A 15,635-nucleotide genomic window follows, 5' to 3' on the forward strand; every position below is an offset into this window, starting at 1 on the left:
TATCAGCGATCCACTTGATATTAAGAACAACAGTCCTAAAAGATGGGTAACACGCATATCCATGAGCGAAATCGAAGAGAAACTCTTGCAGATCCTAAACTCAAAACTAAGAATATTTGGCCAACTCACTGTCATCAACCCGCCAAACAAGCAAAGGTGTTTTGGGCACCAAATCAAATCAGGTCGCACAATTGCGAGTGGTCTGACTCGCATTTATTATCACTTTTTGAAACAAAGAATGAAACGCTAGACTCACACTACCGCACACCATCGGCATCCTCTAGAATAATCACGTTAGTCTCTCACTATTGACCATCACCACAACCATGAGCCTTTATAGGCGCCACGTCTGCCAACCCGACCAAATACACCCACATAGAGGTCAAAGCCTGGTCCTTGCAGCCGGTATATCGATCTCGAACAGCCTAATCAACCATATTTATATCACTTAGCCACGACATCACAAGAAGGATTGAATAGATTCACATCATAGCGAGAGAAACCGAGCCAATCTTTTAAAATCTCTCAGCTTAAAGCCATTGCCCATTGGAATGGGTCGCGGTATACTTCCTTGTGCTTAAACGCCTGAGCAATTGATAGTTGAGAGGCACAGGAGACCCCAAGCTTGCAGAGTTGCAGGCCACTGGTGACAGCGCTAGGGTATGCTTCTTGTTTTTAACTTTTAAAACTAATTAGTTATTTTCTTAATGGATCTTAGTGAGTTTTAATGATTAACACGAAAATTTAATGGTTTGATTTTGATTTTAACATCTGAATATGCACATTACCTTAATGGTTTGGTATTAATTAGTCATTCCCTTAACACGACAAGACCCCATCAAGCGTGAGACCCCATAATTAGTACTCTCTTAACGAATCTTAATGAGTTTCAACGATCAAAACGAAATTTAATGGTGCTTTGCGAGATCTGATTCTCTTTAAACTAGGAAAATATTCGTCAGTAGAACTAGAAGAGCCCAAAGTATCCACAGCGGCCCATCCCGAAGCTATATATAAACACAAGGCAAACCAAACCAAACGAAACAGTAAAAACTCTCAGTAGCCGTCACTCTTTTCTTCTATCTCGATTCCTTCCAAGGGTGAGCGTTAGGGTTTATCCTTGCCCCAAAAATGGACCCAACCAAGAAGCGCAAGCTCGACGAGAACGGCGTCGTTTTGGACACCGACCCCTCCATCCCCAAGCTCGATCGCGAAGACGCCCGGAAAATCATCGAGCGATTCACCCCCGATCAGCTCATCGACGTCCTCCTCGACGCCATCTCCCGCCACTCCGACGTCCTCGACGCCGTCCGATTGATCGCCGATCCCGACACCGCCCAGCGCAAGCTCTTCATCCGCGGCCTCGGCTGGGACACCACCACCGAGGGCCTCCGCAGCCTCTTCTCCGCCTACGGCGAGCTCGAGGAAGCCATCGTCATTCTCGACAAGAACACCGGCAAGAGCAAAGGCTACGGCTTCGTCACCTTCAAGCACGTCGACGCCGCCTACCTCGCCCTCAAGGAGCCCAGCAAGAAGATCGACGGCCGCATGACCGTCACCCAGCTCGCCGCCGCCGGCAACCAGGGCTCCACCACCGCCTCCGTCAACCCCGTCGACGTCTCGCTCCGGAAGATCTACGTGGCCAATGTGCCGTATGAGATGGCGGCGGATAAGCTGCTGGCGCATTTCGCACAGTACGGCGAGGTTGAGGAGGGGCCGCTAGGGTTTGATAAGCAGACCGGCAAGTGCAAAGGCTATGCTTTGTTTGTGTACAAGTCTCCGGAGGGTGCGCAGAAGGCCCTGGTTGATCCGATTAAGAACATTGAGGGGAGGCAGTTGAATTGTAAGTTTGCTAGCGATGGGAAGAAGCCCAAGATGGGTGGCGGCGGTGCCGACGGTGGTGCCGGTCAGGGGTCCGTGGGTGGACCCAATGCCCATGGAGATGGGATGGGGATGGCTCCGCCGTCGTCGATGCCTGGGCAGTATGGCGGGCCCGGTGGGTTTGGGTATGGGGGGTTTTCGGGTGGCCAACCTCCGTTGGGGCATCATCCTCTGGGTGGACCGGGGCTGTCATCTGTGGGAAATCAGGGGCCGGGGAGTGGTGGGTATGGTTCTGGGCTGGGTGGTGCTTATAATTACGGTGGGCCGGGTTCTACAGGATATGGTTTGGGTGGTGCTGGTGGGTTGGGTGGAGTTGGTGGTGCTGGACTAGGTAGTGGAGGCCTGGGTGGTGGAGCTCCTGGTAGCGGCACTGGTGGTACTGGGTCGTCTTTGTATGGATTGCCACCGAGCTCAGGTGGGTTGCCTTCTGGTAGGTATCCTGATGGTGGACCTTATGGCCTGTCAGCATTTCAGAATCAACACCACCAGCCAGGTACATCGCCCTTGCCAAGGGTTCCTCCTGGGGGAATGTATCCCAATGCACCGTATTACTGAGGTATGGTCGTTGCTTTATTTTTCGAGTATCCTGCATTTGTTTGGTACTTTTTGGTTTTTGTTGCATTGCATTTGGTTGTTGAGGTCGTATTACTGAGGTATGGTCGTTGCTTTATTTTTCGAGTATCCTGCATTTGTTTGGTACTTTTTGGTTTTTGTTGCATTGCATTTGGTTGTTGATTTGCTTGGGGTGTTTTTTGTTTGTTTCTCACTAGTTTCTGTGATAATTCGCCTGTCTGTGAGTGACTTTGTGAATTCTTATTCAGATAACTGTTTTCTATAGATGGATGGGTGTTTTCGGCTTTCCTTTAGTAGTGGTACATGCCTTGACTTCTTGTTTGTGAGTAAATTTAAAAAGGCGGAGAAGTCGGATTTGAGAATAATTAGTAAGATGATTAATTTTTTATTTTTATGGCTAGTGGAGTAGTTGTGTTTTGTTTTCTCAATTTGCCACCTATTGGATCTGCACATATCGTAACAGCTCCTGAATGGGACATAGTAATAGTAAAACCAGATGTAATAGAGTTACTTCCCTCATATCCATAGAGTATAAAAAGTTCAATATATTTTACTAATTTACTAGCTTCAAAATTTCTATCCAGCAACCTTTTCATATTTTATTGGTGATGTTTCTTTCAAAACCTTCTAACTTGTTATATTTGTATCAATCCATCATTTTTTATTGATGATCATGTCTGTTCAAAACGTGTTTTGGAAAACTAACTTGGTATAAGACTGAAATTTGTCTTCAAAATTTTGATGTGTAGCAACTTCACTGTTCTGGCACTATCATTTTTCTTACGATTAGTGATTACTATTTTGGCCTGTCAGCATTCTTGCTTTACCAGCCAATTTTCTTTGTGTTGTCACCTCAACATTCAAAATATTTGGTATTCTTTCCAATTCCTATTTTCCAAGTTACTAGGAAAAACACATTGCATGCTTTGTGTTGATTATTTACTTCATTTTGGGTGAACTCTGATTTGCATGGTTGTTGTGTTGAGCTGTTTGCGTGGTTTATGGTTGAATTGAATGATGAATTGAGTTGATGAATATTTGATTCAGGTGTATGAACGCTTGTTGGGAGCTGATGCTTTATGTGGTTCTGGTGATTTGCGTGATTGCAGAGTATATGCTCTCGTTTGATGATTGTATTAGCTGTGCTTTTATCGCCACTTCCTCTGTGCATCTGCACCTTTTAAGATGTAGGTCATTTCTGAGTAATGGTAGCCAGCGTGACTAAAATAGATTAGTTTGTATTCTGTCAGGAACCGAAGTGTTGCTTGCTTTTTTTATTTTATTTTATGAAGTATAGTTTTATTTCATAGAATTATAAGTTTATATTTTCTTTTACTTTATGAGAAAATATGTATGGTGGTGGTTGTACTCGAAGATTCTGTTATTTTTGATGTGGCTTTATTTGTATGGAGGATTTCAAGCTGGTTGCTTCTGGGTTTAAGTATTGCTGTTATTGTGTATTAGAAACGCTTTTAAGTAAGCATATTATCTTCATGTAATTGTGAAGTTGTGCTGGTGAGGTTATCCTTACCGTTTCGGTGAAGACACAGGTTTCTATCATCAGGTCTCAACCCCACTGCAGGGATTTCGGTACCTTTGTATTGGCTGTATTGGCCATATTTTAGTGCCCATGACCTTGGTCTTAACTGGGAGTTGTTTGTGGCGGTTGTCAGAGTTTCTGGATTTATTTCAATTGAATACCCATTTGAGGGTATGATTTATCATTGGAGTTGGTCAACATGAAATAAGTTGAAGCAGATCTTTTCTGGTCTATGTTCATGTTCATTGAGCTTGTGATGGTTTTGTTAAAAGAGCTCAATTGTTTTGTTAACATAGAAGATCTTGAATGAAAAGAGATGGTAATAGCTTATTTTACCCTCTCATGCACTCTGATTGGTGACACTTGAAAAACATTGACTGCAATTGTAGGTTGGTTGATTCATGTTGGTTCATGTGGTGTTTCCTGGTGTTGTTAAAAGAGCTCAATTGTTTTGTACTTTTGTTAACATAGAAGATCTTGAGTGAAAAATGATGGTAATAGCTTTTTATACCCTCTCATACACTCTGATTGGTGACACTTGAAATGCATCGACTGCAATTGTAGGCTGGTTGATCTGTGTCGGTTCATGTGGTGTTTTCTGGTTTTGTTAAAGGAGCATTGTTTTGTTAACAGAGAAGATCTCGAGTGAAAATCGGTGGTACTAGCTTTTTTTACCCTCTCATACACTGATTGGTGACACTCGCAAAAGCATCAACTGCAATTGTAGATTCGTTGATCTGTGTTGGTTCATGTGGTGTTCTCTTTTCTTTTTGGTGGGAAGGAGGATTTTGGTGATTGTTTTCCATTCTGCATTTGTTTAATGGACCAGAGGGTTTGTGATCCCAAAATCATGGTTCAAGTTTTATTGGCATGTCCTCGTGGGCTATTGGAATACTTGTTCTTTGCTTTGTGTTGTGTATTTTTTGTTCATTTATTTAGGTGGTTTGAAGGAGTGATTGAATTTGTGACTGGTTGTGGAATATCTGCAATGATTGAGGCAGACTTAGTTTTCCCTGTTTCTGTGGTTCCTATAGTAAAATGGGATGGTGTTCAAGTAATTATGTGAGTTTGACCAACTATTGATGGTACCCTATCCAGTTATGTGTTCGATTGTGCAAGTGTGGGCATATCTGGCCTGTAGTCTTTTCTTCTGTGTTTCTCTTTGGATTGAAGAATATTGATAGTCTCCTTGACTTTGAATCATTTTTTGCTCTCATATGGGGGGGGGGGGGGGTTCTGTAGCTGTGTGATGATGATGGGAAGAAAACGATGATAATGGGAAAATATTTCCACAGGAATTTTTACTGTGCTAGTAATGCATCAATACATCGAATGCATGTGGTCAACTAACTCCCTGTAGTGGTGGAGTTCACCACTGCATGGAACTAGTCTGCAACTCTAGCTCTGTGTGGAGCCGATCTACACGGTAGAATTTCCCCTAGTTTTGGCAGGGATTTCGGCCTGTGTATTGTTGGCTTTCATTTTTTTGCCAGACAATTTCATTTTGTGCAACATAGATTCAAGTCTAACAGATGTGACCCCAAAGCTGTACAATTATTTGGCTATTACCATCATTTTGCCCCATTTTCACTCCGTGTTTTCTGTTTGTTGTTGTTTGGCGGGGCGAGGACATGGTCATATTGTGGAATATGAGGAGTCCCAAGTGGAGATGATATGTTGATGCCAGATCAAGCTGAGTCATGATGATTTGTAAAGCTTGCTGTTTTCTAGTGCACTTTAAAGCGGGCAAGGCAATACATTGGTTCTCTTTCTCATGGTGATGGCGTATTTCTGCAAAGCATATGTAGTTGTATTCTTAAGCTCAAGTGCTTTATCTTAAAGTGAAATGGTTGTACAGTGCCCCTCAAAAGTTAGTAATAAGTGGTTTTGGGAACCAAATGCCTTGTGATATCGTTCTTATCTCCTTCGTTATCAAATTTGTCTGTATATAGTGATATAAAGAACGTACTTCTGAGGATAACAGCCGCCCCAATAGTTCGTTCACCATGTCAACCATTGTCTCAAAGGTTCACATCTATTAGACCTGAAGTGATTAAAAAAAAGGATCATATTGATGAGGAAATTGAACGTGCATGACTTTCCCTAAGCATGATTCTAAAGGTCGCTTTTGCTACTTCACCCTTGTCTTCGTGGTGAGGGTCTTCAATTGGACAATTGAACAAACCTGACCAACACTAACAAGCTTGTCCAACTGTCTAATTCCACAATGCTGCAACTTTAAAGAGTAGCATTATAGGCTATAAGCTAGCTTGTTCAATTTGCTAATCCCACAAATCTACGTGGAGAACTGTGAAGAGTGCTTAGATAGTCGCGTCGTTTGATTGTCTAATCTCCTAATGCTATGTGGGGATTTTTATGGTCCGATCTCAATTGAACAAAGCTGGTCTAATTTCTTAATGATATGTGGTGCAAGTCAAACAAGTATAATTTACCTAGTGCTACGAGGAGGACTTTAAAGAGTGCATTGACAACTTAATCCTACTTTGTTCGTTTGTCTAAATTCATAATGTTATGTGATGAATTTAAAAAATTGCTAATATTTTTCAAAGTTCATAATGAATCATAAAGTGTTCAAACTACTCATATAATTACGTGTAAAGATAAAATCATACCGATTAAAATACTGAAGCTATCTAGTTTTTAACTCTGGCCAATCTTGAAACAATTTTTTTTTTTTTTTGAGCTGAAAAGATAATCTATCATACAATTTAGCAAACGTTACAATGATTTTACATCTATAAAAGTCATTAGAAAAATAAAAGTAGGGAAATACTCTAAATTCTTATTGTAGAGATTTTGTATTTGACAGTTTCATTAATCAATGCTTGAGAGCAGCCGCACCAGCCTTTTATTACAAAAAAATTAAAAAAAATAAAAGTAGTTAGAAAGAGCAGTTAAAGAAAGTTGGCCAAAAAAAGAGAGTTTTAGGAAGGCAAAACAAATTAAGCTAAAAGAACAAAAAGAAAAAAAAGATCAAAGACCAGGAGCAAAAGCAAAGGAAAAAAAAACAAAAAGATGGTCCCACTTTTTCCTACGTCCCTATCAATCATATTCCGAAAAAAAAGAAAAATTTCTTTTTTTTCTTTTTTCTCTGGAGAGAGCTGACGTGTAATGGGACTACCTCATCAAATTTGAGTCGGAGACTACTTAATTCTAACAATAATAAATAAACAAGCCTCCTTAAAACCCTGTCTCTTTCTTCCTAAACCTCTTTGCTTCTCTCTCCATGATCGCCTGAGCTCGCCGGCGACACTCTCTGCAACTCAGCACCTGCTACAGTTCCGGTAACCCTCTTCTTCTTCCTTTTCTCGGCCTCTGTTTTCATTCAAATTTCCAACCTTTTCCACTTAATTTACACTCTTTGATTTTCTCTTCGAAAAGAAAACTCCTTTTTCCAGAACCATAACAATTGGGTGTTGGGTTTTGGATTACTACTTTCCTAGTATGATCAAACTAAATTGATAATCTAGTTGTGACAATACCTAAGCTTTTTCTGGAAGACTCTGTTTTTCTGTGGGATTGCCTGATGAGAATGCACATGTGTATGGAATTATGGTGAATTTTGTTTGTCACTGAAGTAGAAAGATATGAGTGTTGCTTGAGGCTTTCGCAGTAATTATGTGGTGCACACTGAAGAAGCGCTAGAAACACCAAGTTTCAGCTGTGTTTGTGGGATTTAAGTGATAAAGAATAGGCGAATGTCTCTAATTTGATTAAGATTATAAAAAAATTTGTGCAATTTCTGTGTAGTTTGAGAAGAAATTGAAAATTGCAACAAATAGGATGATGATATCTTTTTTGCATACAATGTGGCATATCGATAAGTAAGTGCGCTTTAATGTTATCCTCAGACAACTACATAAACATACAACCACTGAAGCGATGATTACCTTGGATGTATGAATATATATCTCTCTTCTTTGTGTTCTTCAAAACGCTGACCTTCCAATTCTTTTTGCAGGTTGTCAAGACCTTGCTTTCCTGGTTCTGTACATCTAATCTTATTACATCAAATCATAAATAGTGTTTCATCTGTAGATCTTGTCATGCACTTTTTCTGTGCCAGGTTTGCTTGCTTGATTCTATTTTTGGCTTGGTTTTATTCCTGAAGAACTCTTGTGCTGATTGCTTTTGTCGTGTGTTTTACTAGGTGCTTCCCCTAACCTTATATTGCCATAATTTTTCTTGTGTTCTGCTGTTTGTAAACTTACCGGCACACTTGTTTATTACTTGGCAAATTTTCTCTCTTTGACTTACTGAGACCTCTGAGTCTCAGTAGTTGTAAAACACTACTTAATGACCTTATTTTTTTAGTACTTAATGACCTTATTTTTTGAGTACTTGTAACTTGGATGTGCACTTTGTGTTTATTATAGTATGGTACTTGTAAATCTCTTTTTAATCTCATTACTAATGGTGCTGCACCCTCATAAATAAGTTTTGCTTCCCGCCCCCCCACTACTGCTGTTACATGTACTATAGACAGATTATTTTCTTTCATGTTGATTAAATTGATTTTGGAGACTATGGATTCTGAAATCATACTAGAGAGGTGATAAAACAAAATTTGGTCTCCTTGTGGTGTTGTTCAGTTATTTTTGTTTTAGGAAAAGTTTTCACTTTTTCCTCATTGAATTGGGATGCATATTTCACTTTCGCAATGTAGTTTTTGGAGCTAGGATGTTGACCTTTATCTTCCTTCTTAGAACATATGAGTGATGTAAATCATTAATTATATAATATGACTGGCTGTAGGTGAATTTCACCATTCATGATGGATTTAAAATTCAAAGGTCCAAAATGGGTCGGAAACATTTACCAGAAGTTTGAAGCAATCTGCCATGAGGTGGATGATATTGTAAAACAGGTAATCAGGAAACATATCCAAAAGGATAGGTGTCTGGTTTTGTTTTTCTGCAAAGCATTAATGGAAGTGGTCAATAATTCTGACGATGTTTAAATATATTTTGTTCACAGGATACAATTAAATATGTGGAAAACCAGATGCATTCAGTGGGTAAAAATGTGAAGAAACTCTGTTCTGATCTACTTCCTCCTTTAGGGAATCCTGTCAAACATGTGGCTGAAGTTGTGGTTATTGAAAAGAATGCTACTGTTAGTACTACGACAACGAAAAGCTTTCAGGAAAAGTCTGTTGATGCAACTGAAAAGCAATCATCTACAGAGCCCAATATAATAGATCCTGTGACAAGCCAGCCGAGTCTTGCCTCAAGTGAACATCACCTTGGGGACCAACTTAGTTCTCTAACTTCTATGGATAATCTTGAGGAGTCAGACTCCAACTTAAGCATAGGAAAGGTTGACGACATTCTGACAAATGAAAACTCGGCCGTGGACAAACCAATTCTGTCAAAGTTAACTTCTCCTGGTGGTGAAGAACATATTGCAGAGTCATCAGTTCATAGTAAATATGAAAACAGACAGGCAGATTTTTCTGAGGTTGAAACCTCCACTGGTGAATTGGAGCAAAAATCAAGGCATGATAACTTTTCTGCTGAAGTTGAGTGTGTGTCTGGTGTTTCAACTGTAATGGTCTCCAAAATGGAGCCCAAAGTAATGGATCCAGAAAACCAGCTGAATCTTGTCTCTTGCCAATCTCACCTTTTAGAGCAACTCAGTTCTCCGACTTCCATGGATACTCTTGAAGGCTCAGAGTCAATCTTATGCATGGGAAAAATTGATGGCAATTTGACAAATGAAAACTCAGATGCGAACAAAGAAGAATTTTCCACAAAGGAGTATGCACCTATATTGCTGGAGTCGACCTCTTCTGGTGTGGTAGAACACATTACGATGTCATCAATTGGGGTATCTGATCAAAGAAATGATGAAAATAAACATGCTGTTTTGTCTACGTTTGGACCTGAAACCCCAGTACATGAAGGGGAGTTTGAATCTCTGCAAAACTGGACCCTTTGGGATGACTATGTTGATGAAATTGAATGCGTTTCTGGTGCTTTGAATTCCACTTCTGAAATGTCCTTTTCAGTTGTCTCTGCGGAGAATACTACAGAGGATGTTGTACTTGCATCCTTCAGCAGATCCAATGCAAAGGAATCTCTTAGGATCTCTGAAAATTCACCTGAAAAGTTAACCCAGGAAGCAATGTTTTGTCATAACTCTGTTGAGGGGGTCAGTTTTGTCTCTAATTTCTCTGATGTTGCGCGTGAAACCTCAGCACATAGTTTGGAGTTTGAATCTCAGCTAGACTCGACTGCTTGGGATAGCTTTGCAAATGAAACTGAGTGTAATTCTGGTGGTGCAAATACAACTTCTGGAATGGTCTCCTCAGGGGAGAATTCTATAGAGGAGGTTGGCTTAACATCCTTCAACTGCTCCAATGCCAAACCACTAAGGGTCTCTGAGGATTCACCTCAAAAGTTATCCACAGAAGCATTGTTATGTCCTAATTCTAGTGAGGTGGCTGGTTGTGTTTGTGATATGTCTGAGGTCGTATGTGACAATTCAGCACATGGCGTGGAGTCTGAATTCCAGCTAAGCTCGCCAGCTTGGGATGAGTTTTCTGATGATATCCAATGTGTTTCTGGTGCTTCAAAAGATACTTCTGAAGTAGCCTGTTCAGTAGTCCCTGGAGAGAATGCTGCAGCGGAGATTGGACTTCCGTCCTTCGGCAGTTCCAATGCAAAGGAATTTCTTAAGTTCACTGAAAATTCACCTGAATTGTTATCTGTGGAAGTCATGTTTTGTCATAGTTCTGGTGGCTACGCTAGATGTGTTTCTGATAGCTCGGATGGATTCTCATCATCAGCTCCAGCCCTAACTGTGTCCAGTAAGACTAAGGACACTGAAGTTCGACTCTCTTCATTCAGCAGTGTGCTATCGATTGGTCAGTATTTTTTCGGCTAATTAGTTATTATATTTTTGTTATATATGTATAGTTGCTTCAATTTCACAATGGGTATTCATTAAATTATATTTTACAGAAGAAGGCACTTCCAGAATCACAGAGACCATGCCTCTGACAGTACCTTCTGGAAAACAGCAAGTCAAGATCTGTGAGTCCGTTCAACATGAGGCTGTAGTGTCCTCTGCAGATACTGGTATGCAATTCAATATGCATGTGGTACTTACATTTGTTTCCTCTGTTCTCTCCCACCCATAAGATACCAAGACCCAAAATCTGTTTCCTTCCTCCAACTTTGGCAGTAGTAACAACAATAGTGATGTGATAACTAGTTCTGTTTCAATCTTGCTACTATTAAGTAAACCTAGATTTATAGTTCAATTAAAAGGTAATCTAGATCTTTCTGGTCCATTTTGGCTTTTGGCTTAAGACTGTAAGAGTATGTTTCAGCAACTCCCCAATTTTAGTCCTCCTTTGGCTTCTAGGTTCTAAAAATACCTAAATAGAGGAGGCGTAGATACCAAAGCTTTAAGAACTGCATCGCCCTAGTCGGTCAGTGCCTTTTTTCTTGTGTTCTGCACCAGTGCATCTTAATGTTGTGTTGGAGTACAAGCATATGCGATTTCAAAAATAGATACTTTGGAGTTGGAATAAGATTGCAGTGTACCTTTAAAATGTGCAAATGGTATCAGATGCAAATACAAACAGGAACCAAAGATCACAACTTGCTTATAGATAATAGAAATGCAGAAAAATATTACAGAATGGTTCTTAAAATAATAAAGCCTGGCATGAATTAATTTTGGTATTATGGCTTCACAGTTGTATGCTCCTTGGGGTATTATTGCAGAATGGAAACTAAGCCAACTGTTTAGACCACAACTATCCCTTGTATATGGTTTCTTTGATGTGTTTTAGATGTCACCTGTTCTCAAATATTGTAAATCATTTACAGGATGTTTGGATGAATCAAGTTCTGATATTGCTTACTGTCACATGGAAAGCATTGACTTGCATGATAAGGTGAAGATTGAGGAAAGCTGTGTCAATGTAGAGGATAGTGTACTTCATGCTATTTCTCAGAGAGCAAGAAAGCAAAGATCATACAAGGTATACTCCACCTCTCTTTTGGTGATGTTATATTTAGTTAAAGGAAGTGCAATTTTAGAAGATAAAGAAGACAGCATGCTTCATTTCACGTTGGCATTTAAATTATGCGATAATATGCTTCTGTATTTTTTTTGAAGAATTGCATATTTGTTGGGAGTCCTTGAGATTTAGATTAGTCACTGATCTGAACTGTCATAAGAATCAATGGCTTATCAACAAAAATTAAGCTTGTGGTTTTTAGCAAGATGAGCTTTACTGAATCCATGTTTTGTGTCAAATACAGAAACAAATCCAGGATGCTTTTACATCAAAGAAGAGGTTGGTGAAGGAGTACGAACAGCTAGCGATTTGGTTTGGAGATACTGGTTTAGATTCCAGCCAAGAAGCAACTTCTAACAAGGAAAATTCGGGAACTCATCATGCAGGCGACTCTGAATGGGAGCTTCTGTAAGCAATATAATTTGTCTATGTAATTAAATGAAATTGGAGTATTGGACCGGTTACAAGGCTGCTTGCCTTACAGATAAAACATGTCGGAAAGTGATCGAGTGATCAAGCCGACTAAATAGTGGTAGATGGGTTAGTATTGGTTCCAAGATATATGTGATAAAGAGGAACATATGAGTTAATACAGGTGATATTGGATGTCTCGCTCTTTTTTCTTCTTTTTTGCATTACTACAACTCATTGGTTTAGCAAAGACTCAACTGCTAACTTCGAGTTACAAAAAATTTTGGTGACTCTTTAACAAATGTGCGTACAAAATTTCGTTCCATGTATCTGGAACTCCAGGTAAGCACCAGTGAATGCAATCGGCAAAGTTTTTTGGATCAGATCTTTGTTCCTTCGTCAGGAGCTTGCCCTTGCGTTCCCCATAAACTGATGTGTGTGCATCTTTTCTGTACTCAGACAATTGTGTGATGTTCAAAAATGTAACCTTAACTTTCAAATCCTGCAACGTATCATCTATAATATCCATGATTTTGGTGTTCGAACCAGTACCCCAATATGAACCTTGAATTGGATAGGACTCATTGTAGCAGTTTTCATCACTGCCAGGCCTCCATTCCCAGCTCCTACAGAAGAAATCATTATGTTTCGGTTTTGTTCAACTTTATTCTTTTGAAAATGCTTCAATGAAACTCACCATAGATGTGTTGGAGACATACTCATGAAGAAGACCTTTTGCCTTTCTGGGTTTATACTTGATTCTAACCATTCTGCCCAAGTCTGTAATGCCAATTTATATGCAGTAGTGACATTATATTCTTGGACATCGTTTGGAGATCCATATCTGTGGAAAACAACAGAAATAAACAAACTTAAGCGCATTATTTTAGATTTGGAATCTCATTCTCAGCTCAAGGTTCACAAATAATGGCCAACCAAAGTACAGAGCGCATGTTACTCACGTGGCATTGATTGTAGGCTTGTGCATCCACCATACATAGCTCTCAAACACCAAAATATCTACTCCTTCCCAGTGCTTGCCATGCTTAGCTATGGAATCGAGCTTCACCAACCGTTTTAGTACAGTATGCTTCGTTGCATGATCTGAAATTGACTCCACAATAAAGGGAGCCCAGTAGTACTCAATGGAGGCATCGAACTCCTGTCAAAGGAAAAAAAATGAAAACCAACTTAATGGTTTTACCAAAAACCAATAACGAAAATGTTACCGAGCAAGTGTTAAGCTATTTGTTGCAGTTTACCTTGATTGTGAATATCTTCCTAGGTGGAACCCTTTGGAGCGATTTCTTTCGTTGAGGAAGTATAGATTGTACCATACAGACCATGGATTCAAACTGGCCTCTCTGTACTGAGTCTCCAACAAACATTAGTCTTTTGCCTCTCAAAATCTGTAGTAGCTTCAATGGATCAAACCTGAATTCAAAACGAATGCCGGTTACTAGGAAAACTAAAGACGTGAAATGACACCACCCACATCCCATATATGTAAACCTATAGTACAAGTTCCATAGTTCCAGTTGTTTCATTCTAATTTCTACGTATGTTTTTTACTTCATTCCATAGTTCCTTGGTTGTTATCGGTGCACACTTTTACATTCAAAATGCATAAAGGAAATCTTAAGCATTGCCTCGATATCTTTAAGGGTCCTTGGATCCTCCATCATCGCCAATTAGTTTTTCAGGTGGATGCTCTAATAAACTTCTACACTAAAAGTATACGCTTACTAAGAAGAAGATAGTTTCTTTACCTTGGGAGGCTGCAGTCATTGGGTTGCCATCTCCAATTCTTGTAGTAAGAATCAGGCCTACCATTCTTTTGACATGTAACCTGTTTCACCAAGTAGGGGCAGCTCTCTTCTGTATAGTGAGGAGCATATGACTCGTTATCCCATACCCATTTTCCTTCAAAAACATTACAACTTTCATCAATGCAGTCCTCGGGGGAAACAATCACTGCTGGTCTCTCTCCTTGACCTCTTGACCTGCCATATAGCTGAAACACAAAACTGTGGTTGCTCTTCAACGTGTCCAGGAATAGTCGGGTGGTCCCAAGGACAAGCAGAGAAGCCAATGCAACAGGGAGGAGCGATTGGATGCGACGATCAAGAGAGACCTGCTTTGTCATTTGGGAAGGTGATGATGAAAAACATAGGTATGGTTTGTGCTTGATTGTTAAGAGACATTTTCCAGGTTAAGTATTTTGAACATGCCCCTGCCTTGGGTTTTAAGTCTGTTTGGTGAAAGCTATACATGCAACCACCAGTTGGTAGGATCAAGTTTTCACGTATACCTCTCATTTTATATTGAAATAAGGCTGTCACTCTTTGAGTTCTGATCTAGGCCATTGAGGTAGTAACATTCAATTTGAGAGAAGTTCTGTTAAATGGTTCATGTTTAGTAGTACTTTGTGAGAAGGACCTGAACTCTTTCAAGTGCTTCCTGTGAAAAGCACTTGGAAAGTTGGAAGTGCTTACATGTTTGATGTTTAGTAGTACTTCAATATTTCACAAATATATGCCAAACAAGGGTAAAGAGTTGTTGATGATGAAATAATTAAAATATCATAATAGACTACCATCTGAAGTTATTTTTGATTGTTTACTAGTTATAAAATAGAATTATAAATCTTTCTAGTATATTATTATTTGAGACTCGGTTTATTGCAATATAATATTTTGCAAAATTATATTCACGAAGTTTTGGTTTGAAGTTTGAACAAAATGAGACGGACAGTTAAGCATGTATACATCTAAAACACATTTTAACACTTGCATGCTTGTCAAGTAATCCAGGGGGTTAAGACTTGAGAAGCATTTGGTTGGTAACTTCACCACCCTCCACTATTGCTTAGATCTCAATCTACCTTCTACACGTCTTTACTTGGTCATATTTGACAATGATACAATTTAAAGTCAAACTTATATAAATATAAATATTGAGGTGATAAAAAATATGTACACACATGTATATATATATATATTTTTTTTGGTTAAAATAAGAATTGGTATGGCTGGCCTCAAGTCTGTATAGTCACTCTAATAAATATATGTTAGAAAAGTATGCACATACCATACGTAGTCTTTTGATCAAATAATGTTCACCATTAAGAGTTCAGTATGTAGGGCAGTAAGGATATGCTCTTGAGGTAAAAAT

The 15,635-nt window shown here is 39.4% G+C and overlaps 3 protein-coding genes across 6 annotated transcripts; 2 read left to right on the plus strand and 1 right to left on the minus strand.

The window, feature by feature from the left end:
- The first annotated feature begins 1,029 nt into the window (after positions 1-1,029).
- LOC112202426 (UBP1-associated protein 2C) lies at positions 1,030-3,895 on the plus strand. Of its 2 annotated transcripts, none has more exons than XM_024343439.2 (2): positions 1,030-2,437; positions 3,502-3,895. In XM_024343439.2, exon 1 carries the CDS (start codon positions 1,132-1,134, stop codon positions 2,434-2,436), a length of 1,305 nt encoding a protein of 434 aa, XP_024199207.1. In that variant the 5' UTR covers positions 1,030-1,131; the 3' UTR covers position 2,437; positions 3,502-3,895. The 2 variants fall into 2 exon arrangements, with proteins under 2 accessions (XP_024199207.1, XP_040361294.1); XM_040505360.1 differs by lacking the exon at positions 3,502-3,895 and adding an exon at positions 2,535-3,470.
- A 3,258-nt stretch (positions 3,896-7,153) lies between these two features.
- On the plus strand, positions 7,154-12,662 carry LOC112165035. Of its 3 annotated transcripts, none has more exons than XM_024301415.2 (7): positions 7,154-7,299; positions 7,977-8,165; positions 8,771-8,882; positions 8,993-10,883; positions 10,981-11,097; positions 11,857-12,011; positions 12,295-12,662. In XM_024301415.2, the coding sequence occupies exons 3-7, from the start codon at positions 8,787-8,789 to the stop codon at positions 12,460-12,462; spliced, it is 2,427 nt and encodes an 808-aa protein (XP_024157183.1). In that variant the 5' UTR covers positions 7,154-7,299; positions 7,977-8,165; positions 8,771-8,786; the 3' UTR covers positions 12,463-12,662. The 3 variants fall into 3 exon arrangements, with proteins under 3 accessions (XP_024157183.1, XP_024157182.1, XP_024157184.1); XM_024301414.2 differs by having other exon boundaries at positions 7,977-8,081; XM_024301416.2 differs by lacking the exon at positions 7,977-8,165 and having other exon boundaries at positions 7,166-7,299.
- On the minus strand, positions 12,633-14,666 carry LOC112165036 (protein trichome birefringence-like 31). The gene is made up of 5 exons (XM_024301417.2): positions 14,231-14,666; positions 13,724-13,895; positions 13,424-13,623; positions 13,159-13,305; positions 12,633-13,087 (listed from the first exon to the last, which is right to left on the minus strand). The coding sequence occupies exons 1-5, from the start codon at positions 14,605-14,607 to the stop codon at positions 12,733-12,735; spliced, it is 1,251 nt and encodes a 416-aa protein (XP_024157185.1). The 5' UTR covers positions 14,608-14,666; the 3' UTR covers positions 12,633-12,732.
- Positions 14,667-15,635: the final 969 nt, after the last annotated feature.

The sequence above is a fragment of the Rosa chinensis genome, chromosome 5 (assembly GCF_002994745.2).
Source record: "Rosa chinensis cultivar Old Blush chromosome 5, RchiOBHm-V2, whole genome shotgun sequence".
Lineage (NCBI taxonomy): Eukaryota > Viridiplantae > Streptophyta > Magnoliopsida > Rosales > Rosaceae > Rosa > Rosa chinensis.

What these genes read in the sequence shown, in the direction of transcription:
- LOC112202426 (XM_024343439.2), top strand. Translation starts at nt 1,132, where the DNA reads ATGGACCCAACCAAGAAGCGCAAGCTCGACGAGAACGGCGTCGTTTTG.
- LOC112165035 (XM_024301415.2), top strand. Translation starts at nt 8,787, where the DNA reads ATGATGGATTTAAAATTCAAAGGTCCAAAATGGGTCGGAAACATTTAC. An exon ending in AGTGTCCTCTGCAGATACTG is followed by an intron (nt 11,098 to 11,856) that starts GTATGCAATTCA and finishes AATCATTTACAG; the next exon opens with GATGTTTGGATGAATCAAGT. An exon ending in GAAAGCAAAGATCATACAAG is followed by an intron (nt 12,012 to 12,294) that starts GTATACTCCACC and finishes TGTCAAATACAG; the next exon opens with AAACAAATCCAGGATGCTTT.
- LOC112165036 (XM_024301417.2), bottom strand. Translation starts at nt 14,607, where the DNA reads ATGACAAAGCAGGTCTCTCTTGATCGTCGCATCCAATCGCTCCTCCCT. An exon ending in AATGACTGCAGCCTCCCAAG is followed by an intron (nt 13,896 to 14,230) that starts GTAAAGAAACTA and finishes TTTTGAATTCAG; the next exon opens with GTTTGATCCATTGAAGCTAC. An exon ending in GGAAGATATTCACAATCAAG is followed by an intron (nt 13,624 to 13,723) that starts GTAAACTGCAAC and finishes TTCCTTTGACAG; the next exon opens with GAGTTCGATGCCTCCATTGA.